This window comes from Capra hircus, chromosome 19 (genome assembly GCF_001704415.2).
Source record: "Capra hircus breed San Clemente chromosome 19, ASM170441v1, whole genome shotgun sequence".
NCBI lineage: Eukaryota > Metazoa > Chordata > Mammalia > Artiodactyla > Bovidae > Capra > Capra hircus.
Window position 1 is genome coordinate 42,772,012 of NC_030826.1, and position 21,843 is coordinate 42,793,854.

Here is a 21,843-nt window from a genome sequence, read left to right on the forward strand (position 1 = left end):
AATGCCTCCTCTTGTCTTGGTGATAACAGTCATGCATAATTGGGCTTTCTGTGGATCAAGGTGCAGTTCCTAAAGTACATAAATCGTGTCTTACTCTTGTGACCCCATGGACTGCAGCCTGCAAGGCTCCTCTGCCCAGGGGACTTCCCAGGCAAGCATACTGGAGTGGATTGCCATCTCCTTCTCCAGAGGATCTTCCTGACCCAGGGATCAAACCTGCATCTCTTTGTCTCCTGCATTGGCAGGTGGATTCTTTACCCTTGAGCCAACTGGAAAGCTCATGAAGTATGTATAGACATCTCTCTCTACAAACCAAAAAGTACATTAAATTGAGTTTTGTGATCTGACACCAGTGTTATAGAAGTAAGTCTGAGTGGTTTTTAGAAAGTTTTCTAAAATTATGGGGTCACCTATTTCCAGCCTGCCCCATGACATTCAGGTCCCTGTGGGCAGCCCCATGGCATTTTCTTACTGTGGGTAGTCAGAAAGCAACACTTACTAACACTCTTGGTCCCTCTGAATGGCAAATTAGTTGTAAGCAGGAACTGTAAGTAAGGCTCTAAGATTTCTCACCACGTGACTCAGCAAATACATGCTGAGCAAAGATCATAAAATACTGGTGCTGGGTTCATACCTTTCAGAAAGAGATAAAGGCTTAGAGAGGGAAGAATTTTGCTTAAGGTAACAGAGATTGGCCAGTATTACAAACCTCTTTCTGATGTGTCTTGCTCTAGATTTAGCAGGTGCTCTGGGCCACGAGAATCAGCTGTGAGGGAAGCAGAGCTGTGGGAAGGCTGGCTCCCGTGCTGCTCTAACACAGCTTCCAGCTCGGCCATTTCCTGCTGGAGCTTTAGTAGGTTATCTTGCATGGTATCCCTCTGCTGCAGACAAGAGAAAATGAAACCAAGAAAGTCACATGCTTTTACAATAGAAACTTGCCAGAAAGCAAGAATATGTCAAACCAATTAATTTTAGCACGGGAACTGAAATCACCTCGTATGGAATTATGAGTTCTGGCTGAACACCTTTTAATTTGACCATATTCACACAATTAATGCCCATGAAATTATTTCAAAACAATGTTAGAGGAGGAAGAAAAATTCCTCAAACCCTCTCAAGTTTCCCCTAGCAGTGGAAGTGCAGAGTCTTAACCACTGGACTGCCAGGGAAGTCCCAACTGTGATGTCTTTAAAAAATTTTTTTTAAATTATTTGGCCATACTGCAGGGCATGCAAGATCTTAGTTCCTTAACCAGGAATCAAACCCATGCCCCCCTGCAGTGGAAGCTTAGAGTCTTAACCATTGAATCTTCAGGAAATTCCCAATGGTGATGGTCTTTTGAAGTTAGTTATTTTCTTTTAATGCTAGGGAGTAAAGAAATAATTAAGGTACTTAAATACTTTTGGTATTTACAGTTACCATGATTGGAGAAGGAAATGGCAACCCATTTCAGTATTCTTGCCTGGGAAATCCCATGGACAGAGGAGATGAGAGGGCTACAGTCCATGGGGTTGCAAAGGGTTGCTCTTTCACACTCAGGGTGGATTTTCGAGCTCCAAGTCACACATTGAAGAACTACCTCATTTTATACTGCTTTGTGTAAAAATAAAGACTACTGTTTAACATTTTAAAAATTAGCATAAGAGTTAGTCCATACAAAAATGTCTGACTTCTGGCTTGTGAGGTCTCTTCCTTTTCGGGGATTCTTTGAACATTTATCTCTAACAGGAAGAGCACAGAGTTAACTCATTAACTTATCTATTTGTTCATTTAACTATTTGCTGACCACCTATTATATGCCAGGCACTGTCATAGGCTGGGGATACAGCCCTCGTGGTGCTGCCATTCTAGACAGTGACAGGGTACCTAAAGATCCATTGCCAAGAAGAACCTGCTAGAAGAAAGGGGCCCACAGAAAAAGCCCCCAGAAAGCCTGTAAGCCGTTACTGTTTTCAACTCAAGATAACAGGCTCCTCTTGCTTACGGGGCTCCTGATATTTATTTCTCCAGATGAAGAAGAAACCTGCTTAGTCTAAGGTTTTTGATTAGCAAAGTATCAGGTAAGTAAGGCGCTCTCCAAAATACATATTTATTTTCTGTTAAAGACTTTTTAAAATTTATTTTTAGTTGAGTGGGGTCTTCCTTGCTACGTGAGGGCTTTTTCTAGTTTCAGTGTACAGGCTTCTCATTGCTGTGGCTTCTCTTGTTGTGGAGCATGGGCTCTAGGGCACATGGGCTCCTATAGTTGCAGTGTGTGGGCTTGGTTAGTTGTGGCTCGTGAGCTCTAGAGCATGGGCTCAGCAGCTGTGTAGCATGTGGAATCTTCCAGGGCCAGGGATCAAACCCTACACTGGCAGGTGGATTCTCATCTACTGTACCACCAGGGAAGTCACAAAATACACGTTTCTTCATTACTTTTAGAAGGAGCATGTATGGCTGCCAGCAAACCCTGGGGAAATACAAATTACTTCACCCTGTTTCTTCTTCAGATCCTTGCAAATGACTTTGCTCTCTACTAAAAACAAGTCATCTATTTTCCCCTGCTACACTGAATTCATAGTTTTTAGGAGGTTTTTATGACTGGTAAATGTATTCCCTGCTCCACAAAGGCTTCTACTGCTACCCTGAGACTGCAGTGCTGCCAGAGTGTCCACAGCAGCACCATTGCCACCACGTGGTGCTTCTGAGTAGTTCCATCATTGATTGGATCCTCCTAGTCAAGGGCTCACGCAGAAATCTGGGATGAAATCGCAGATATCAGATGAGGTTCAGGACCTCTATTGGTCATTACTGTCATGATCATCAGCTCTAACTTCTGTGGCCATTAAATAGGTTAGAAAATCAGAAAATATTAACAGTAATGAGAGAATAATAGGTAGATAACTTTCCTTTAGGTTTTTCCAAAACAATTACTTCATAACTTAGACAAATTCCCCTATAGGCAACTGGACAGATACATTTGGCAGACTAAACTCAAATTGGTTACCAAGTTTTCCTGATCAGAATTCTTATGTTTCTTGAATTAGTCCTACTTTTCTTATCTATTTCTACTCTGCAACTCTGATCTCTACTTTCACTACAGCTAAGGTTCCCTAAAAGCCATGTTTATCATATCTCTTCTTTTCCAGTTAGGAACTTAGTAGTTCACCACTGCTCAGATAGTAAGTTAACACTTTCTGAATACTATATAATTATTATTTGTTACTGCTCTGGTGATAAATTCCTAAGTACAGCACTGAAAATAGGCCTTCATATTCTGATCTTATCTCTTACTTCTCCCTAAACCACCACATATGCCCTATTTTCCAGTCACAATTTTGTGCTTCCTGGGCATTTCATGCTTCCGTGTCTTTGCCTCGATTTACTGCCTCCCTTCTCTTCCTACCTGGAAAAAAATTCTTCTCATTTTTTAAGTTCCAGCTTGAATATCTCCTTTGGAAGTCCCTACTAATAATACATCTCCTATCAGGAACATAATTCCTCACTCTACTTCATTTATATTGCTAATATATTAGTATTCCAAAGTGCAATACCTGACTCTCCAAGATGGGAAGAATCTTTCCTTAAGCATTCTTGTATTCAAAACACCCAGCAGACAAAGCATTTAATAAGTATTTAATGCAGACATGAATTAATGAATTTAGTTAATCAGCCTTTGATAAAGAACAGACACTAATGATACTGAATTAGCATTTATCCCCTAAATATGTCTCCCCAGTTCTGTATAAACAGACTTTGGGAAAAGATCCCACTTCAAACCATTTTGCTTGTTGGCAGTACTCTAGATTTAAGTTAGCCCTGAAATCTGACTTTGGCTCTATTTTGGGTAGATGCTTGATAAAAACACTTCACAAAATGAATCTTGAACAAACAGATACATCTCTAGGAGTAAGATCAGAAATATAGAAAACAAGGAGATAGTTTAGTTTATTGAATGTCATATACTCTACAATATGGCTAAAGCAGATGGAATCAGAAACCAGACATAACTCTAAAACATAAGGTATCAAAAGGTGAAAGCCATGTTGACAGAGCCCCAAACCCACACCCAGAAAAGATCATAGGAAGTGCAAACAGAGAAGTCTTCCTAGGGAATTCCTTGGTGGTCCAGTGGTTAAGACTATCCTTGCATTGCAGTGGGCACAGGTTTGACCCCCGGTTGAGGAATTGAGATCCTGCAAGCCCCACAGCATGGCCAAAAAAGATAAAAAAGAAAAGACCTCCTAAATCCTTCCATGAATTTAGTCACCATGGCAATCCTGCAGAAGTGGAGAATACTGGCGACAGTTCAGGCACAGAACAGGCAGTGGTCTGACTCCAGAAGGCTTCAGTCCTAGAGGGATTTGCTCCATGTAGAAAACAGGCCAAAATAAGACAAGCGCTCTACCTACAGTCCTCAGAGCGATGCCAAGACTTAGAAGTTTAAAACTGGATACTACCCAGTGCTGGCCAAAGTATAGGAAAATGGGGGCTACCAAGTATTACCAGGGCTCGAAGAGCACAGCTTGGTTCAGTCTTTCTAAAGAACAGTTAATAATGTGTCAAACACCAAAATTCCATACTAAGGAAGTCACTGGGGATATGAGCAAATTATTTAGTTATCAAGATAAGACTACAGAGCTGTACATGATAGCAAACTGTGTATTTTGCCCTGAAACCCTCATATTCAACCCTCAATTCAATTTTCACTGAAGAAAATTTAGTGACATAGTAAAAACAATATTAAGGCCTTGGTAAATTAAAAAAAATTGAAATCATTTCAAGCATCTTTTCTCTGATCATAATGCGGTTTAGATGTCAACTACAGGAAAAAAAATCGCTAAAAATACAAACATGGAGGCTAAACAACATGCTTCTGAATAACCAACAAACCATGGAAGAAATAAAAAAGGAAATCAAAATATGCATAAAAACAAATGAAAATGAAAACACGACGACCCAAAACCTATGGGATTCAGTAAAAGCAATGCTAAGGGGAAGGTTCATAGCAATACAAGCTTACCTCAAGAAACAAGAGAAAAAATCAAATAAATAACCTAACTTTACACCTATAGCAACTAGACAAAGAAGAAATTAAGAGCCCCAGGGTTAGTAGAAGGAAAGAAATCATAAAAATCAGAGCAGAAATAAATGAAAAAGAAACAAAGGAGACTATAACAAAAATCAACCAAACCCAAAACTGGTTCTTTGAGAAGATAAATAAAATAGGCAAACCATTAGCCAGACTCATCAAGAAAAAAAGGGAGAAGAATCAAATCAATAAAACTAGAAATGAAAAGGGAGAAATGACAACAAACACAGAAATAAAAAGGATCATAAGAGACTACTATCAGCAACTATATGCCAATAAAATGGACAACTTGGAAGAAATGGATGAGTTCTTAGAAAAGTATAACCTTCCAAAACTGAACCAGGAAGAAATAGAAAATCTTAACAGACCCATCACAAGCACAGAAATTGAAACTATAATCAAACATCTTCCAACAAACAAAAGTCCAGGACCAGATGACTTCACAGGTGAATTCTACCGAAAATTTAGAGAAGAGTTAACACCTATCCTACTCAAACTCTTTCAGAAAATTGGGGAGGAAGGTAAACTCCTAAACTCATTCTGAGGCCACCATCAAACTAATACCAAAACCAGACAAAGATGCCACAAAAAAAGAAAACTACAGGCCAATATCACTGATGAAAACAGATGCAAAAATCCTCAACAAAATTCTAGCAAACAGATTCCAACAACATATTAAAAAGATCATACATCATGACCAAGTGGGCTTTACCCCAGGAATGCAAGGATTCTTCAATATTCACAAATCAATCAATGTGATACATCACATTAACAAACTGAAAAATAAAAACCACACAATTACCTCAGTAGATGCAGAGAAAGCCTTTGACAAAATTCAACATCCATTTATGATAAAAACTCTCCAGGAGGCAGGCACAGAAGGAACATACCTCAACATAATAAAAGCCATATACGATAAACCCACAGCAAACATTAGCCTCAATGGCGAAAAATGGAAAGCATTTCCCCTAGAGTAAGGAACAAGACAAGGGTGCCCACTCTTACCACTACTATTCAACATAGTTTTGGAAGTGTTAGCCACAGCAATCAGAGAAGAAAAAGAAATAAAAGGAATCCATATTAGAAAAGAAGAAGTAAAACTCTCACTGTTTGGAGATGACATGATCCTCTACATAGAAAACCCTAAGGACACCACCAGAAAATTACTAAAGCTAATCAATGAATATAGTAAAGTTGCAGAATATAAAATTAATACACAGAAATCCCTTGCATTCCTATAAACTAACAATGAAAAAACAGAAAGAGAAATTAAAGAAACAATCCCATTCACCACTGCAACAAAAAGAATAAAATACTTAGGAATAAATCTACCTAAAGAAACAAAAGACCTATATATAGAAAACTATAAAACATTGATGAAAGAAATCAAAGATGACACAAACAGATGGAAAAATAAACCATGTTCATGGATTGGAAGAATCAATATAGTGAAAATGAGTATACTACTCAAAGCAACCTATAGATTCAATGCAATCCCTATCAAGCTACCAACAATATTTTTCACAGAACTAGAACAAATAATTTCAAAATCTGTATGGAAGAGCCAAAGCAATCTTGAGAAACAATGGAACTGGAAGAATCAACCTGCCTGACTTCAGACTATACTACAAAGCTACAGTCATCAAGACAGTACGGTACTGGCACAAAAACAGAAATATAGATCAGTGGAACAAAATAGAAAGCTCAGAGATAAATCCATGCACCTATGGACACCTTATCTTTGACAAAGAAAGAAAGAAAGTGAAGGTGCTCAGTCGTGTACGACTCTTTGCGACCCCATGAACTGCAGCCTACCAGGGTCCTCTGTCCATGGGATTTTCCAGGCAATACTGGAGTGGGTTGCCACTGCCTTCTCCAGGGTATCTTCCCAACCCAGGGATCGAACTCCGGGTCTCCCGCATTGCAGTCAGATGCTTTACCATCTGAGCCACCAGGGAAAATATACAATGGAGAAAAAGCAATCTCTTTAACAAGCGGTACTGGGAAAACTGGTCAACCACCTGCAAAAAATGAAACTAGAACACTTTTTAACACCATACACAAAAATAAATTCAAAATGGATTAAAGATTTAAATGTAAGACCAGAAACTATAAAACTCCTAGAGGAAAACATAGGCAAAACACTCTGACATAAACCACAGCAAGATCCTCTATGACCCAACTCCCAGAGCTGTGAAAATAAAAACAAACAAATGGGACCTAATTAAACGTAAAAGCTTTTGAACAACAAAGGAAATTATAAGCAAGGTGAAAAGGCACGCTTCAGAATGAGAGAAAATAATAGGAAATGAAGCAACTGACAACGAATTAATCTCAAAAATATACAAGCAGCTCATGCAGCTCGATACCAGAAAAATGACTGTCAACCCAATCAAACTGATTGTCAACCCAATCAAAAAATGGGCCAAAGAACTAAACAGACATTTCTCCCAAGAAGACATATAATTGGCTAACACATGAAAAGATGCTCAACATCACTCATTATCAGAGAAATGCAAATAATCACAACCACAATGTGGTACCATCTCACACCAGTCAGAATGGCTGCTATCTAAAAGTCTACAAACAATAAATGCTGGAGAGGGTGTGGAGAAACGGGAACCCTCTTACACTGTTGGTGGGAATGCAAACTAGTACAGCCACTCTGTAGAACAGCATGGAGATTCCTTATAAAACTGAAAATAGAACTGCCATATGACTCAGCAATCCCACTACTGGGCATACACACTGTGGAAACCAGAATTTAAAGAGACATGTGTACCCTAATGTTCATCGTAGCACTTACAATACTTGTTTACAATAGCTAGGACACGGAAGCAACCTAGATGTCCATCGGCAGACGAATGGATAAGAAAGTCGTGGTACATATACACAATGGAATATTACTTAGCTATTGAAAAGAATGCATTTGAATCAGCTCTGATGAGGTGGATGAAACTGGAGCCTATTATACAGAGTGAAGTAAGTCAGAAAGAAAAGCACCAAAACATTTTATTAACGCATATATATGGAATTTAGAAAGATGGTAACGATGACCCTATATGCGAGACAGCAAAAGAGACACAGATATTAAGAACAGACTTTTAGACTCTGTGGGAGAAGGCGAGGGTGGGATGTTTTGAGAGAATAGCATTGAAACATATCTATTACCATTTGTGAAATAGATGACCAGTCCAAGTTTGATGCATGAAACAGGGCACTCAAAGTCGGTGCAATGGGACAACCCAGAGGGATGGGTTGGGGAGGGTGGTGGGAAGGGGCTTCGGGATGGGGGACGCATGTACACCCGTGGCTGATTCATGTAAATGTATGGCAAAAAAATCACAATATTGTAAAGTAATTAGCCTCCAATTAAAATAAATTAATAAAAAATATAAGTATGTAGAGTATTAACTGAATGATTTTTAAAAATTTTTAAATTGAAATATATAACTGAATGATTTTTAACAATAAGGTATACACACAACACATACCCTCGTGTACAATAGGAAGAGTAGAAGAATATATGCCAACTCACAGAAAAGGATATTCAGAGAAAAATAAGGCTTTCTCCTTCTGTTAATCATCTATTTCCCCACCTGAAGGCAACTTCTATTACCTATCTTTCGTGTATGCTTCCAGAGATAAATGTTAAAATTTACCAAACCATTCTCTTTGGGTGAGTTTTAAAACTGTGGTAAAATATACCATCCTTAAGTATATAGTTTAGTGGCATAAAGTATTTTCATTGTTGTCCAACCATCATCAGTATCTATCTCCCTATCTTTTTCACCATCCTAAATTGAAACCCTGGGCCCATTAAAGGATAACTTCCACTCCTGCATCCCCAAGTCCCTGGTAATTACTAGTCTACTTTCTGTCTCTATGGATTTAACTATTGTAGGTCCCTCATAAAAGTAGAGTCATACACTGTTTGTCCTTTGGTACCTGGCTTATTTCACTTAATGATGTTTTCAAGGTTCATCCATGAATCATTTTTATTTATTTGCATTTTCTAGGTTTTCTATGATGCACATATATAACTTTATATGGCTTTTCTCAGTTCTATCTAATCTGGCATTTCAGGAAGTTCAGAAAAAAAGTCATTCACTTGCTAGTAGCTGAAGGTGTATTTAAGATTTGGTGAGAAAAAAATAAATAAATGAATAATTTTTTTAAAAAAAGATTTGGTGAGAAAAAGAAGTCAGGGCAGGATGATTCCAGGTAGTCCAGATATCTCCACCTTAAGAATGTGCATTGGGACTTCCCTGGCAGTCCAGTGGTTAAGAATCTGCCTTCCAGTGCAGGGGATGTACATTTGATCCCTGGTTGGGAACTAAGATCCAACATGTTGCAGGGCAACTAAGCATACATGCCGAAACAAAAACCCAGTGCAGCCAAAATAAAATAAAATAAAATAGAGAAAAAAAAAATGTATATCATAGTTCAGGAATAAGGAACACAGTCAGGTATAGAACTCTCTTCAGTATCACACCGGCAACCACTGTGCTTGTCCTCTAAAAAAATAAGCTGAGATGAGCCTGAATTTTTGAATATAAGAACTCGAAAAGTTTGGTGCCACTTCTACAACATAAAAATTAGGAGACAAAGCCAGGTTCTGGGAGACTATGATGTTAATTTTCAGTAGAGAAGGCCTTTTTCTAGGAGACTATTCTGCCAGCAGCACTGAAATAGTTATGTTACTAAATGTTGTAGATATGACAAAGCTGTTATGTCCCTCACATGTAACCAAAACATTGGATGTTGACCACTAGGTACAGGAAGTAAAACTGTGTACGTTTTTTTTAAGAAAAGATGACTTATCAGCACTGAAGAACAAATAACTAGCTGATTAACAAAGAAAAAACAGAAAGAAATATTCATCAAACAGTGAAAGGTTAGATAGTGTCTAATAGGAAGAGAACTTTGTAGGTAACAATTTGGTACTGAGAAGAAACACACCCCTCTGTCTGATACAGTAGTGCTTTCACATACATTTCTGCTATAGAGCAAATGGGTTTTGAAGGTTTCACTTTCTCATTAAGTTCAGTATTTAATGTTCTGCAATGAATAAACTGGTGAAGTGTGTGTGTGTGAGAGAGAGAGGGAGAGACAGAAGGTAGCATGTGTCCCATCTGGGTATTTACAATTCAATTTGAGGAGACTAGATCCCACACACATCTGTTATACCATTAATTCTAAGGGAGGATGTAAGCAAACGTAGAAGGCAGGAGGCATAGCAGTGAATGCAAAGAACACTGCACACACACCCCCTTGTGCTTCTTACCTGAGTGGTTAAGATATCACTCTGAGAGGACAGCCCCACACAGTCTTCAGAGAGGCTTGTTTCACTCACATGGTCGGATGCTGCTTCACCTTAAATGATAATAAAAATAGATTCAGATGTAAAAAAAGATGGCAAGACAAACTTCACTTTCACGTCATACAAAATGATTATACTCTTTGGGGACACCCAGATGGATTTCCTCTAAGAAATCATAATGAAAACCAAATGTAAGTCTGCCAGTAATTAGGGCATTAAATCTCATTCAAATAGAAAAGATGTTCTAGCTGGGTAATGGACTTTTTAAAGGAAAAGCACCCTGGGAGGAACATGTTTAAAGTTTAAGAAATAGTTACTTTCACTGTGCTTGGAAACTCCTAAAATGTGCTCCCCCAAAGGCATAGACATTTAGCTCATTTCTATAAAACAGATGGGGGCAAACACAAAAAGTTGGTTCCAATACCTAAGTCTGAATCCACACTCTGCTCTTCTTGGCAACTATCTTCTTCCAAGCCAGTTTCCCTTTCTTCATCATCTGAAACAAATTCCTTGTCACTCAGAACTTCCTCGCTTTCAGACTGATACACTTGTTTGGAAGGACGCTCAAACATCAAGAAAGGATCCTGGGTGTTTGTATTAGTGGTCAAGTCTTCCATTGCACTGTACTGTGAGGAAAATAAGCTACCAGAACATCTCACTTCCTCATTAAGGTGATGTTCCTGGGACACCTTGGCTGATGTTCCCTGGCCACTGCCGTCATTTAAGCCACTCTTCAATGATTCCAGGTTCTCCTCTGTTTCCTTAGACAGACCCTCAGTGGCAATAGTGTTCCATCTGGTAGATGGAGACAGTGTATCGGTTACTTTACCAAACAGTAATTGTTGGAAGCAGGGAAGCTCTTCATCCTCACTAGACACAGTCTCTTCTGACTCTAGTTTCCCAGCCCCTCTTTGGTGACCCTGAGCCAAATGTGTATGGGTGAAAGGGCCAGGGCTCCCTCTGAATTCTCCTTTTTGGACACTTTCACTAAAAACAGCAGATCTTTCCTTAATGTCACTTTCAGCAAAGTGGCTATTTTCTTTTATTTCGTCGTCATTTAACAAGTTGTCAGGTGTCTCAGAACAAACCTGAGAAGCATGACAGCTTCCCATAGGTTGTTCGAGGTTATCTGAAATTAGACATGGGGAGAAATCTGCCTTAACAGCCTGAAGCATGTCCTCATTTTCTCCTTGCCTTTTTATTTCAGGATGGTGACAGTTACTTACAGGAAGACTTTGCTTATAGACTTCAGGTTGCATAAGACCTAATCTGAGTAAAGCTCTTAATTTAGGTTCTCTGTTTCTACCTGGTTCTGCTTGAATGTTTTCACCACTGGAACCTACTTCATTAATACTAGAGCCTACTTCATTAGTACTGGAACCTACTTCATTAACACTGCTTGAGTTGACTTCTTTAAAAGTGCTTTCTTGAATGTCATTTTGGCTGATTGTGCTCACTGCACTTTGAATGATGCTCTCACTTTCCAATGTTCTTTCAGGTGACATTACAGGTTCCTCAAATTTCTCTGATGGGCTTTTCTTACATACGGTTTTAACAGATGACTTGATGGGAAAAAGTGATGGTATTAGATTTGGTTTTTCTGAAACCCCTTGCTTATCAGCAAAAACAAGTTCAGTTTTGTGGCCTCTCAATTGTAATGACTGACAAACCCTAGTGACTTCTTTTGCACTACATTTGGCATCGTCACCCGGCGTCTTATCTTTCTGACCAGCCACAGGAAAGTGCACTGTTGTACAAACGGCCTGCACATGCTGGCTTTTAGACTCACTCTTTCCCCAACTGTCTTCTTTTTGTCTGCATTTGAGGGGGTCTCTTGGACTTTGATCCTTTAAGGACCCCGAGTGGGCAAAGACTGTGGCACATTCCTTTTGTGGATTTCCTGGATTGGAAAACAGAGCAAATGTCTGACGCTTTGAAACCTTGAACGTATTCTGCAAATACTGTGTATCAAGTTCACTGTCTTCCATTTCTCCTCTTGTCTCCTGAATGACATAGTTAACGTCATGTCCCAGGAGACCCTGAAAGCCCTCTGTGTTGTTTTTGTTATCTTTAAAATCCCTATGGATAAGTTCCTTGGGGTTTTCGATTGCTGCACACAGACTCACACGTGGATTTGGTGCAGTCTTTGCCTTCTCTGGGGTTTTAGCTTCTAGTAATGAGATACTATCCTGAGTGCTATAATCAGTATCAGGAACCAAGGAAATATTGGTATTCTCTACAGATCTTTCCATTTGCAAAGCTTTTCCTCCTCTTAACATCAGATCTTTGGGGTCTTTGGTAGTATTCAACACTTGAATTGTTCCTAGATTCTCCTCTCTTTGAAGGCTGGGATGAACAAACTCTTCAGGTTTACTAGAACAGTTAGTAAAATAACCAGGTGTGTTTGTAAAATTTAGTTCTGGAAAAGCATCACTAGCAAGTCTTTTATTTATTTGTTCATATGTTTTGTTACTCTTCTTGGCTCCAGCTGTAGGTTCTTTATCTCCCATGAGTTGAAGCTTTTGGCTCTGCCTGACTGGCATTTGGCTAGAATGCTTTTTCTTCATCTCTTCATTGCTAGAACTGCTATCAATTAGTAGCTCAGTATGATTAGGTGGACTTGGGTTTCTACTGACTACTAGTTCAAGTTCAGGAATTTTCCTGGTAGCGGATTTCCTCTTCAGCCTATTCTTAGGTGCTTTTGAACTGCGGATATTCAATTCTAGTTCCATATTGCTTATACTGGTGTTTATAGGTTCAGCCTTAGTTCTGAAAACAGATTCGTTTTCCAATGATTCTGTTGGGTTAGCGTTTTGCTCTTTCTGAACATCACCACATTTTGTTTTATTCTCATGACCATCACTAGTAATATTTATCCCGTGATGTTTCTGCTCTGTTTGGTCAGTTCTCTCAATCATCTTTTCAGGAGTCTTTGGAACAATCGTCAAATCGCCTTTCTTGATAAAATCCTCAGGCTGAAGGCCTGATGTACCTCTCCTTTTACATTTTAGCTTATTTGTGATGGGCTGCTCTTGTGTTTTCTGAGGTTCTACAGTAAATGCACCTATAATTAGATCTTCAGCTATGTGGCTGAAGTTAGGGAGACTCGACTTCCTCCGATAGGTTTTCCCAAATATTTTATCTTCAATATTACCCTCTACTGGTTTGGAGTGGACTCTTTCATGTATTAAAGTACCATGAGGATCACTGGCCATTAAGTCGATTTTCTCTGAAGAACCTGAATATCCATCAACGTTATTTGGAATTTCCACTGCACCAGCTACTTCATTATTTGATTCAGACCCCCCATCGCACGAGTCGTCAGAAGTTAATATTTCATCACTTCTGGAAAACCAGTCATTAACTTTCTGTATGCTATTATTCAGGGTTACCCAGGGAACATCTTGGGAATCTCCAGGACTGTCAGAGCATGCAGGTTTCTGCTTACACAGTTCTTTTCTTCCGTACAGGGGATCAGTATTCAGAACTATCTTTTTCCCAGTGCTGGGAATCTGCCTATCCTTACATGTGCCCTTACTTTCAGCCCATCTGCTCTGTTGGCTCTTTACTAAGACAGGTTGTTTGCTTTTATTACAGAATTCAGCCTTTTCTACATTCAGTCTGTTTTCAGTGAGCAATAAACTGCTGTTCTCATGCTGTAATGAGCTGGCATGAGTATCTGTGCCACATGGCTCCACGTGAAAGTCTGAAACAGAAATACCCTGATACTTTTCTGGATGCGTCTCAGCTGCATGCTCCTGGGTGGTGATCAGATCTTTAATACTGAGTTGATGATGTTCAGTATTTGTTATGTCCTTCTCACAAGCAGCTGGAAAAAACAACAACAACAAGGTGCTTAGAAACAGAATTATTATGAAAACAATATGTACTTAATACAACTTAGTAACTTGGTTGGAGGGTAATGAAGAAACTGGCTAGTCTTAGAGAAATTAACCTCAGACTACCAAGTATACTGAAGATGTAGCTCATACTCTTTTGCTTAAATCCTATTTGTCTAGATTCTCATTATTTCTGCTCAAGATAATTAAAATTTTAATTTCAGAATTCTCCCTACTCATAAATCACACCTTCTATTTCCCTAACCTCTAACAGTGAATTAAAAGGACAGTTTGAGACTCAAAGACACAGAGAACAGACAAGTGGTTGCTAAGGGGGAAGGGAATTGGAAGAGGGATGGAGGGGGAGTTTGGAGTTAGTAGATACAAACTAGTATATATAGAATAGATAAATAACAAGGTCTTACTGTATAGCACAGGGAACTATATTCAATATCCTGTGATAAAACCGTAATAGAAAAGAACGTGGAAAAAAAAGAATGTGTATTTTATACATATGTAACTGAATCACTTTGCTGTGCAGCAGAAAACAACACAACGCTGTAAATCAACAATACTTCAATTTAAAAAAAGCAGTTTGCACATCAGACATATAACATTCTATCTTCAGATACCAACTGTATCTGAGTACTAGTAAGCAAAATATGAAATACAAAAACAGCAATTGAAAGTAAAAAGGCAACAACCAATCACATAGGGTACTATTATAACCACACTGGTCTAGTGCCATTGAAATAGATCAGGCTGTACTATGACATCTGAGAAAGCACCATATCCTAACTCTGCGAAAAGATATTGCAAATTATAAAAATGTTCCGAATGGTTCTTCAAAATACTCTAATTACAGTACTGTATCTACCTATTCTCTCTTTAGTGCCTGTTGAGTTAGAAGACTTGCCATTACCCGTTTTTGCAGGATTCAAATTGGTCTTGGCCTTGGCTTCTTGAGGGGTGATTTCTAACAATTCATGGTCTCCCACACTATAAGGAAAAGACACAAGCCTTAGTGAAAAACAGTAGTTTATATGTGCACAGGGCTGTCAAACAATCAAGTATTTTAGCTCCACTAGGTAGGGCTGTGATAAGCTGATCGATTTGATTCACTTTCTGAAATCAGCACTCTCCTTTGGTAACTTCTAGTCAAAATGAAATGGTCATAGACAGAACACAAAAATCAGAGCAGGAGTATAGAACATTACTTTATGGCCATACAAATATGAACCAGAATTTAAACGACAGTTGAATAATAGCTAAAAGATAGTAAAGAAAAAACCAACAAAACCTAAAGTATATATTAATGAAATCACAAGCACAGTTACCTAAACAAAGGGAGCACTGGGATGGAACAGACATTCCAGTAGAATGCAAAGAACGTATCATTTTGCAACACTGCCTTCTGGGCTTTTTCTCAAGCTAAAAACCATTTTCTCCCGATCGGGAGATCAGGAAAATGTCACTTGCAAACGAAATCTCATTGACAGTGACATTATCATAGTTCAGACAAGCCATCACAGATCTTAGGGTCATGCAATAATTCCTAAGGAAAGCAATTTAACAAGTAATCCATTTTGGGGCTGCTTGCAAATTATGGTTTAATTGATGTAGACAAAGTCTGAGTTACAGACAGAATTAAGGAACAGTAGAAGGAAAAATTGAAAACTGAGTAATGTTTTCAGCAGCCACAATCACCACTGAGTCAACACTGTTGTACACAAGGAACTAAGCCAGAGCACAGCCATCTGCTGGAAGCAAGTCTGTGCAGAGTTCTACTGTTACTTTAACTCTTACAAAAGCTTTACTAAGAAACCAAACAAACAAAAAGGATATCTTCTCAGCTATAAAATAAGGAGGTTAAAGTAGATGATCTTTAAGGTCTACTCCAATGCCATGATTCTGACCTAAAGAAATATCAATCCTTAATATTAACTAAATATAAAAATGCCAGTTTCATAGAAAAAGGCTCTCTGACTCACCTGAGATAACTGGCCTTATTAACTGTGTCTTCAGAAGAATCAGATCCTAAAAAAGTTCCCCAAAGACCCCCAAATAAGAAATCAATAAAAGGATTTTTATTGAAAGGGTTAAACTCAAAAAACTATACTTATTGCAAAACATATTTTCAAGGAATATTTACTGAGCACCCAGTACATGGCAGGGCTTCCCCGGTGGTGCTAGTGGTAAAGAACACGCCCACCAATGCAGGAGATGACGAGGGATTGATCTCTGGGTCAAGAAGATCTCCTGGAAGAGGACATGGCAACCTACTCCAGTATTCTTGTCTGGAGAATCCAGTGGATTCTGGCAGGTTACAATCCATGGGGTCGCAACAGTCAGACACAACTAAAGTGACTTAGCACACATACACAACATGGCAGGAACAATGATACACATGTCAGGCAATACAAAATTGTGGTTACAAGTACAGGTTCTGAAGCCAGAATTCCCAGGTGTGAATTGTGGCTTTGTCAGTTACTAGCTTAACGACCCTGGCAGAATTTCTTAACCTCTCTGTGCCTTAAATTCCCTCATCTATAAAATAGTGTAATAGTAGGAACCACCTCAGGTTTGTCATGCATCTTATGTGAGTCACACAAGTAAAACCCCAGTGTCTGGACTAGAGTAAGTGTTCCTAAATATTCTCTATTATACTTATTTTTATGAGGCAACATCTGTAGTCTAGGAATTCATGATCTTAAAAGGGGAAAAGACATACAAGAAATTTCTAAAGAATCTGCTTAGTGCTATGGCAAACATATGGTGGTGCCTGGGATCCCAAAGGAGGGCCATTCTTTCCAATTATAAATATATCCTACAGGATAAAGCATAGAGAGACCTGTTTGAACTGAGTTCAGCTGTTCTTAAGTCTTTCTGCTGCTGCTGCTAAGTTGCTTCAGTCATGTCCGACTCTGTGCAACCCCATAGACGGCAGCCCACCAGGCTCCCCCGTCCCTGGGATTCTCCAGGCAAGAACACTGGAGTGGGTTGCCATTTCCTTCTCGAATGCATGAAAATGAAAAGTGAAAGTGAAGTCGCTCAGTCAGCGACCCCATGGACTGCAGCCTACCAGACTCCTCCATCCATGGGATTTTCCAGGCAAGAGTACTGGAGTGGGGTGCCACTGCCTTCTCCGCTAGTCTAGCCGTGTTCAGTCGGACACAACTGAGCGACTGAACCGAAAACCACATATCCTTCATTTTGTTCTCTTTATAAAGTAAGGTGCTTTAAAGTGAGACCTGCATCTTCCTACATTATTTATCACACATCATAAGGCTAGTAAAATTATTTTATTCTTACTTTCCAGGGCTCCCTGCTATTGCATAAATTGTGACCAAAGTTTTTAGTAAAACTCTTAGACAAGGAATTCAGCAACTATTACTCTAAACTTACAAAATCTGAGACTCTTACCCAATTCAATGTAGATGGACTTATTCTGAGATTGTGTCTGCTGCTTTGTCCTCAGAGATCTCACAATTCCAAGGTTAGAGAGTTTGACAGTAAGACTGGTTTCCTGCTAAGCAGTAAATGATCAACAAATCGTTAGCCAGTTCTATGCATCTTCTTCCGTTAAGAGAAACTCAAAGCTCTGGACAGTTGTCAATGAGCTAACCTCGAAAAACTACTTGGCAAAACTACACACTAAGATGTACAAGTCTTGTGTGGTTTGAATGCTTTCTCCCTCTCTGTTGTTCTAAATTTTTCTATACGTTAGTGTGTATCATCTGCGTAATTTCTTTAAGGATAAGGAAAGCATTTTTTTTTTTCATTTTCCTTTTTTTTTAAATGGGGATTTTCATTTTCCTTTTTTTTTTAATGGGGAAAGCATATTTTAAACTAATACTTTATATTATAGTGTAGAAAGGGAATGAATTTGATCTATTACACACTTCTAATCACATCTGATAACAGGCGATAACTAAGATAAAGTAAATTTTTTAAAAGGATAAATGAAAATAATAGATTCCAGCAAGCTTAATATTCAGTACAGGAAAGAATATTTGGATACCCAACATTACTCTGATGAAGCTTTCCTTCTTTTTGAGCCCTTCAACATCTACTGAGAAATGAATGCTGGTACTATGAGAACTATTATTTTTAAGATCCTCATTATTCATTCACATATGAGTAACAATAGAGCAAACCTCTGTATTTTCTTTGACAATTACACTTAAAGTTGAAGCAATTTTCAAGTATTAAAAACTGATTATTTTCCCCCCAGGCAACTTTTCAGAGGAAGTAAAATAGAAGATACTTCTTCATGTCTGGAGAAGTGCCATAAGATGGTTATTTTAAAAATTAGCAAATAAATAATAATAAAACAAAAGCTAGCAAGCTAAAAACTATCAGTGTCCTTGTGGCTTTCTTAGACAAGCATCAGAATGGATAAAGCACTAAAACCAGGGATCTTCTCTCAACTGCTCTAACTCTTTTTCAGACACTTAATTGACCATCTTCCCTTGTTTACTTGACTTTATATAAATCCAAAAGCATCCAGCACATTCACTAATTCACATGCTCCGTAAAGAGTTATTATCAGAACACACAAAAGTGGCCTTACCAAGGTAGGATTTTCAGGTTCACTCTGCCAAAGTCTTTTGGCCCGGTTCCGATAGCCCATACTTTGGATTATAGAAACTTCCTCCTTCAGATGCTCAGGAGAGTTATTTTCCTTTCTTGAAAAGTTATAGCTGTTTGCAACTGTGAGTTACAAAGAGAAACACTATTTTTGCAGTTAGAAAAAAAAAAATATTAGGTTCCCTGGTTGCTCAGTGGTAAAGAATCCACCTGCCGATGCAGGAGTTCCCTGATCCAGGAAGATCCCATATGTTATGCAGCAACTAAGTCCGTGCACCACAGCTGTTGAGCCTGTGCACCCTAGAGCCTGTGTTCCACAACAAGAGTAGCCACCGCAACGAGCAACTGGAGAGTACCCCTTGCTTACCGCAACTAGAGCAAAGCCTGCACAGCAACAGAAACCCAGCACAGCCAAAAATAAATAAATAAAATTTAAACATATATATAGTAAAAAAAAAAAAAAAAAGATTACAGGTAGTTAAAATTAACCTAGGCCAAAAGGTCTGGTCTTATCACCTATTCATATAAAATAATTGCACAAACTTCCATTTTAATAGATGGCCCCTTGAGCATTGGTGGCAAGAATAAACAGAATTATACAAAAAAGGTCTTCATGACCCAGATAATCGCGATAGTGTGATCACTCACACTCACCTAGAGCCAGACATCCTGGAATGTGAAGTCAAGTGGGCCTTAGGAAGCATCACTACAAACAAAGCTAGTGGACGTGATGGAATTCCAGCTGAGCTATTTCAAACCCTAAAAGATGATGCTGTGAAAGTGCTGCACTCAATATGCCAGCAAATTTGGAAAACTCAGCAGTGGCCACAGGACTGGAAAAGGTCCGTTTTCATTCCAATCCCACTGAAAGGCAATGCCAAAGAATGCTCAAACTACCACACAATTGTACTCATCTCACACGCTAGTAATGCTCAAAATTCTCCAAGCCAGGCTTCAGCAATATGTGAACTGTGAACTTCCAGATGTTCAAGCTGGTTTTAGAAAAGGCAGAGGAACCAGAGATCAAATTGCCAACATCCACTGGATCATCAAAAAAGCAAGAGAGTTCCAGAAAAACATCTATTTCTGCATTACTGACTATGCCAAAGTCTTTGACTATGTGGATCACAATAAACTGTGGAAAATTCTGAAAGAGATGGGGATACCGGACCACCTGACCTGCCTCTTGAGAAACCTGTATGCAGGTCAGGAAGCAACAGTTAGAACTGGACATGGAACAACAGACTGGTTCCAAATAGGAAAAGGAATACGTCAAGGCTGTATATTGTCACCCTGCTTATTTAACTTCTATGCAGAGTACATCATGAGAAATGCTGGGCTGGTGGAAGCACAAGCTGGAATCAAGATTGCCAGGAGAAATATCAATAACCTCAGATATGCAGATGATACCACCATTATGGCAGAAAGTGAACAGGAACTAAAGAGCCTCTTAATGAAAGTCAAAGAGGAGAGTGAAAAAGTTGGCTTAAAGCTCAACATTCAGAAAACTAAGATCACGGCATCCAGTCCCATCACTTTATGGCAAATAGATGGGGAAACAGTGGAAACAGTGACTGACTTTATTTTTTGGGCTCCAAAATCACTGCAGATGGTGACTGCAGCCATGAAATTAAGAGATGCTTACTCCTTGGAAGGAAAGTTATGACCAACCTAGAGAGCATATTAAAAAGCAGAGACATTACTTTGCCAACAAAGGTCCGTCTAGTCAAGGCTATGGTTTTTCCGGTGGTCACGTACGGATGTGAATTGGACTATAAAGAAAGCCGAGGGCCGAAGAATTGATGCTTTCGAACTGTGTTGTTGGAGAAGACTCTTGAGAGTCCCCTGGACTGCAAGGAGATCCAACCAGTCCATTCTAAAGCAGACCAGTCTTGGGTGTTCACTGGAAGAACTGATGTTGAAGCTGAAACTCCCAATACTTTGGCCACCTGATGTGAAGAGCTAACTCATTTGAAAAGACTCTGATGCTGGGAAAGATTGAGGGCAGGAGAAGGGGATGACAGAGGATGAGATGGTTGGATGGTATCACCAACTCAATGGGCATGGGTTTGCGTGGACTCCAGGAGTTGGTGATGGACAGGGAGACCTTCTGTGCTGCGGTTCATGGTGTTGCAAAGAGTCGGACATGACTGAGCGACTGAACCGAACTGAGCGTTGGTATCTGGATTATGCAATACTTACACTGCAATCCTGTGTCAAGCTCAAAAGCATGAATGATCTTCAACAGCTCTTCAACAAGTTGACTAAATCTTGTACTTTCTTGTAGGCTTCTGAAAGTAAATTGATTGAAAGACACACTTAGCAAGAGATTATCAACTTAAGGACACTAAATAAGAAAAGATATTAAACAAATAAAAAAAGATACAGCAACAGTAAAAAAAACACAACTATTTGATAAGAACAGAGCTATTAAGTGTATTACACTATAATCAAAACATCATTGACAGCAGAATAAACCATAGAGCAGTATTGTTTTTATATACATGTATTTTTGCCATTCAAGCTTATCAAAAGCCTATAACTATCTAAAATAATAGTACTTTGAATGCACAGCAGATAAATCCACTGCATGCAGAATTTAGTATTCTTAACATCTGAACCCCATCTACCCAAACCCCTACTTCTAGCTCTCAGGGATTTCTGCCAAATGATGATTACACTATTTTGAAATCACAGATAGATAACAATGTCCAAAGAGAGATTTTGGTTTAGGAAAGTTGTAGGACAATATAATTTATTTATTCATTTAAATCTGAGTGACTACCATGTGCCAAACATTGGATAAATAGTATTGACCAAGATAGACAAAGCCAGTGCCCTGAAAGAACTTACATCCTGGCCAGAGGGACACAGAATATATAAATCCACTGTGTTTGTGTGTAAACAATTAAGTAGAAAGAAGTGCAAGAAAGAAAAATAAAATCAGAATTAAGATAATGGGGAAAGGGTGGTACAGTCCTATATTAGATAAGACTGTAAGTTCTTATATCATTCAGAAG

The 21,843-nt window shown here is 38.8% G+C and overlaps 1 protein-coding gene across 5 annotated transcripts in view; it reads right to left on the reverse strand.

Moving 5' to 3' along the window:
* BRCA1 (BRCA1, DNA repair associated) overlaps positions 1 to 21,843 on the reverse strand; it is a 66,592-nt gene that overhangs the window by 29,399 nt on the left and 15,350 nt on the right. For 3 of the 5 annotated variants that reach the window (XR_001919757.1, XM_018065165.1, XM_018065164.1), the window contains exons 5-12: positions 21,026 to 21,114; positions 18,807 to 18,946; positions 17,657 to 17,762; positions 16,225 to 16,270; positions 15,156 to 15,232; positions 10,819 to 14,223; positions 10,359 to 10,447; positions 710 to 881 (exon numbers count right to left, since the gene is read on the reverse strand). Coding sequence is in view for 4 of the 5 variants with exons in the window: in XM_018065165.1 (XP_017920654.1) it covers positions 710 to 881; positions 10,359 to 10,447; positions 10,819 to 14,223; positions 15,156 to 15,232; positions 16,225 to 16,270; positions 17,657 to 17,762; positions 18,807 to 18,946; positions 21,026 to 21,114 (4,124 nt within the window). In the remaining variant the exon portion in view is untranslated. The remainder of the gene's footprint in view (positions 1 to 709; positions 882 to 10,358; positions 10,448 to 10,818; positions 14,224 to 15,155; positions 15,233 to 16,224; positions 16,271 to 17,656; positions 17,763 to 18,806; positions 18,947 to 21,025; positions 21,115 to 21,843) is intronic. The other 2 variants (XM_013972572.2, XM_018065166.1) reach the window with 2 other exon arrangements.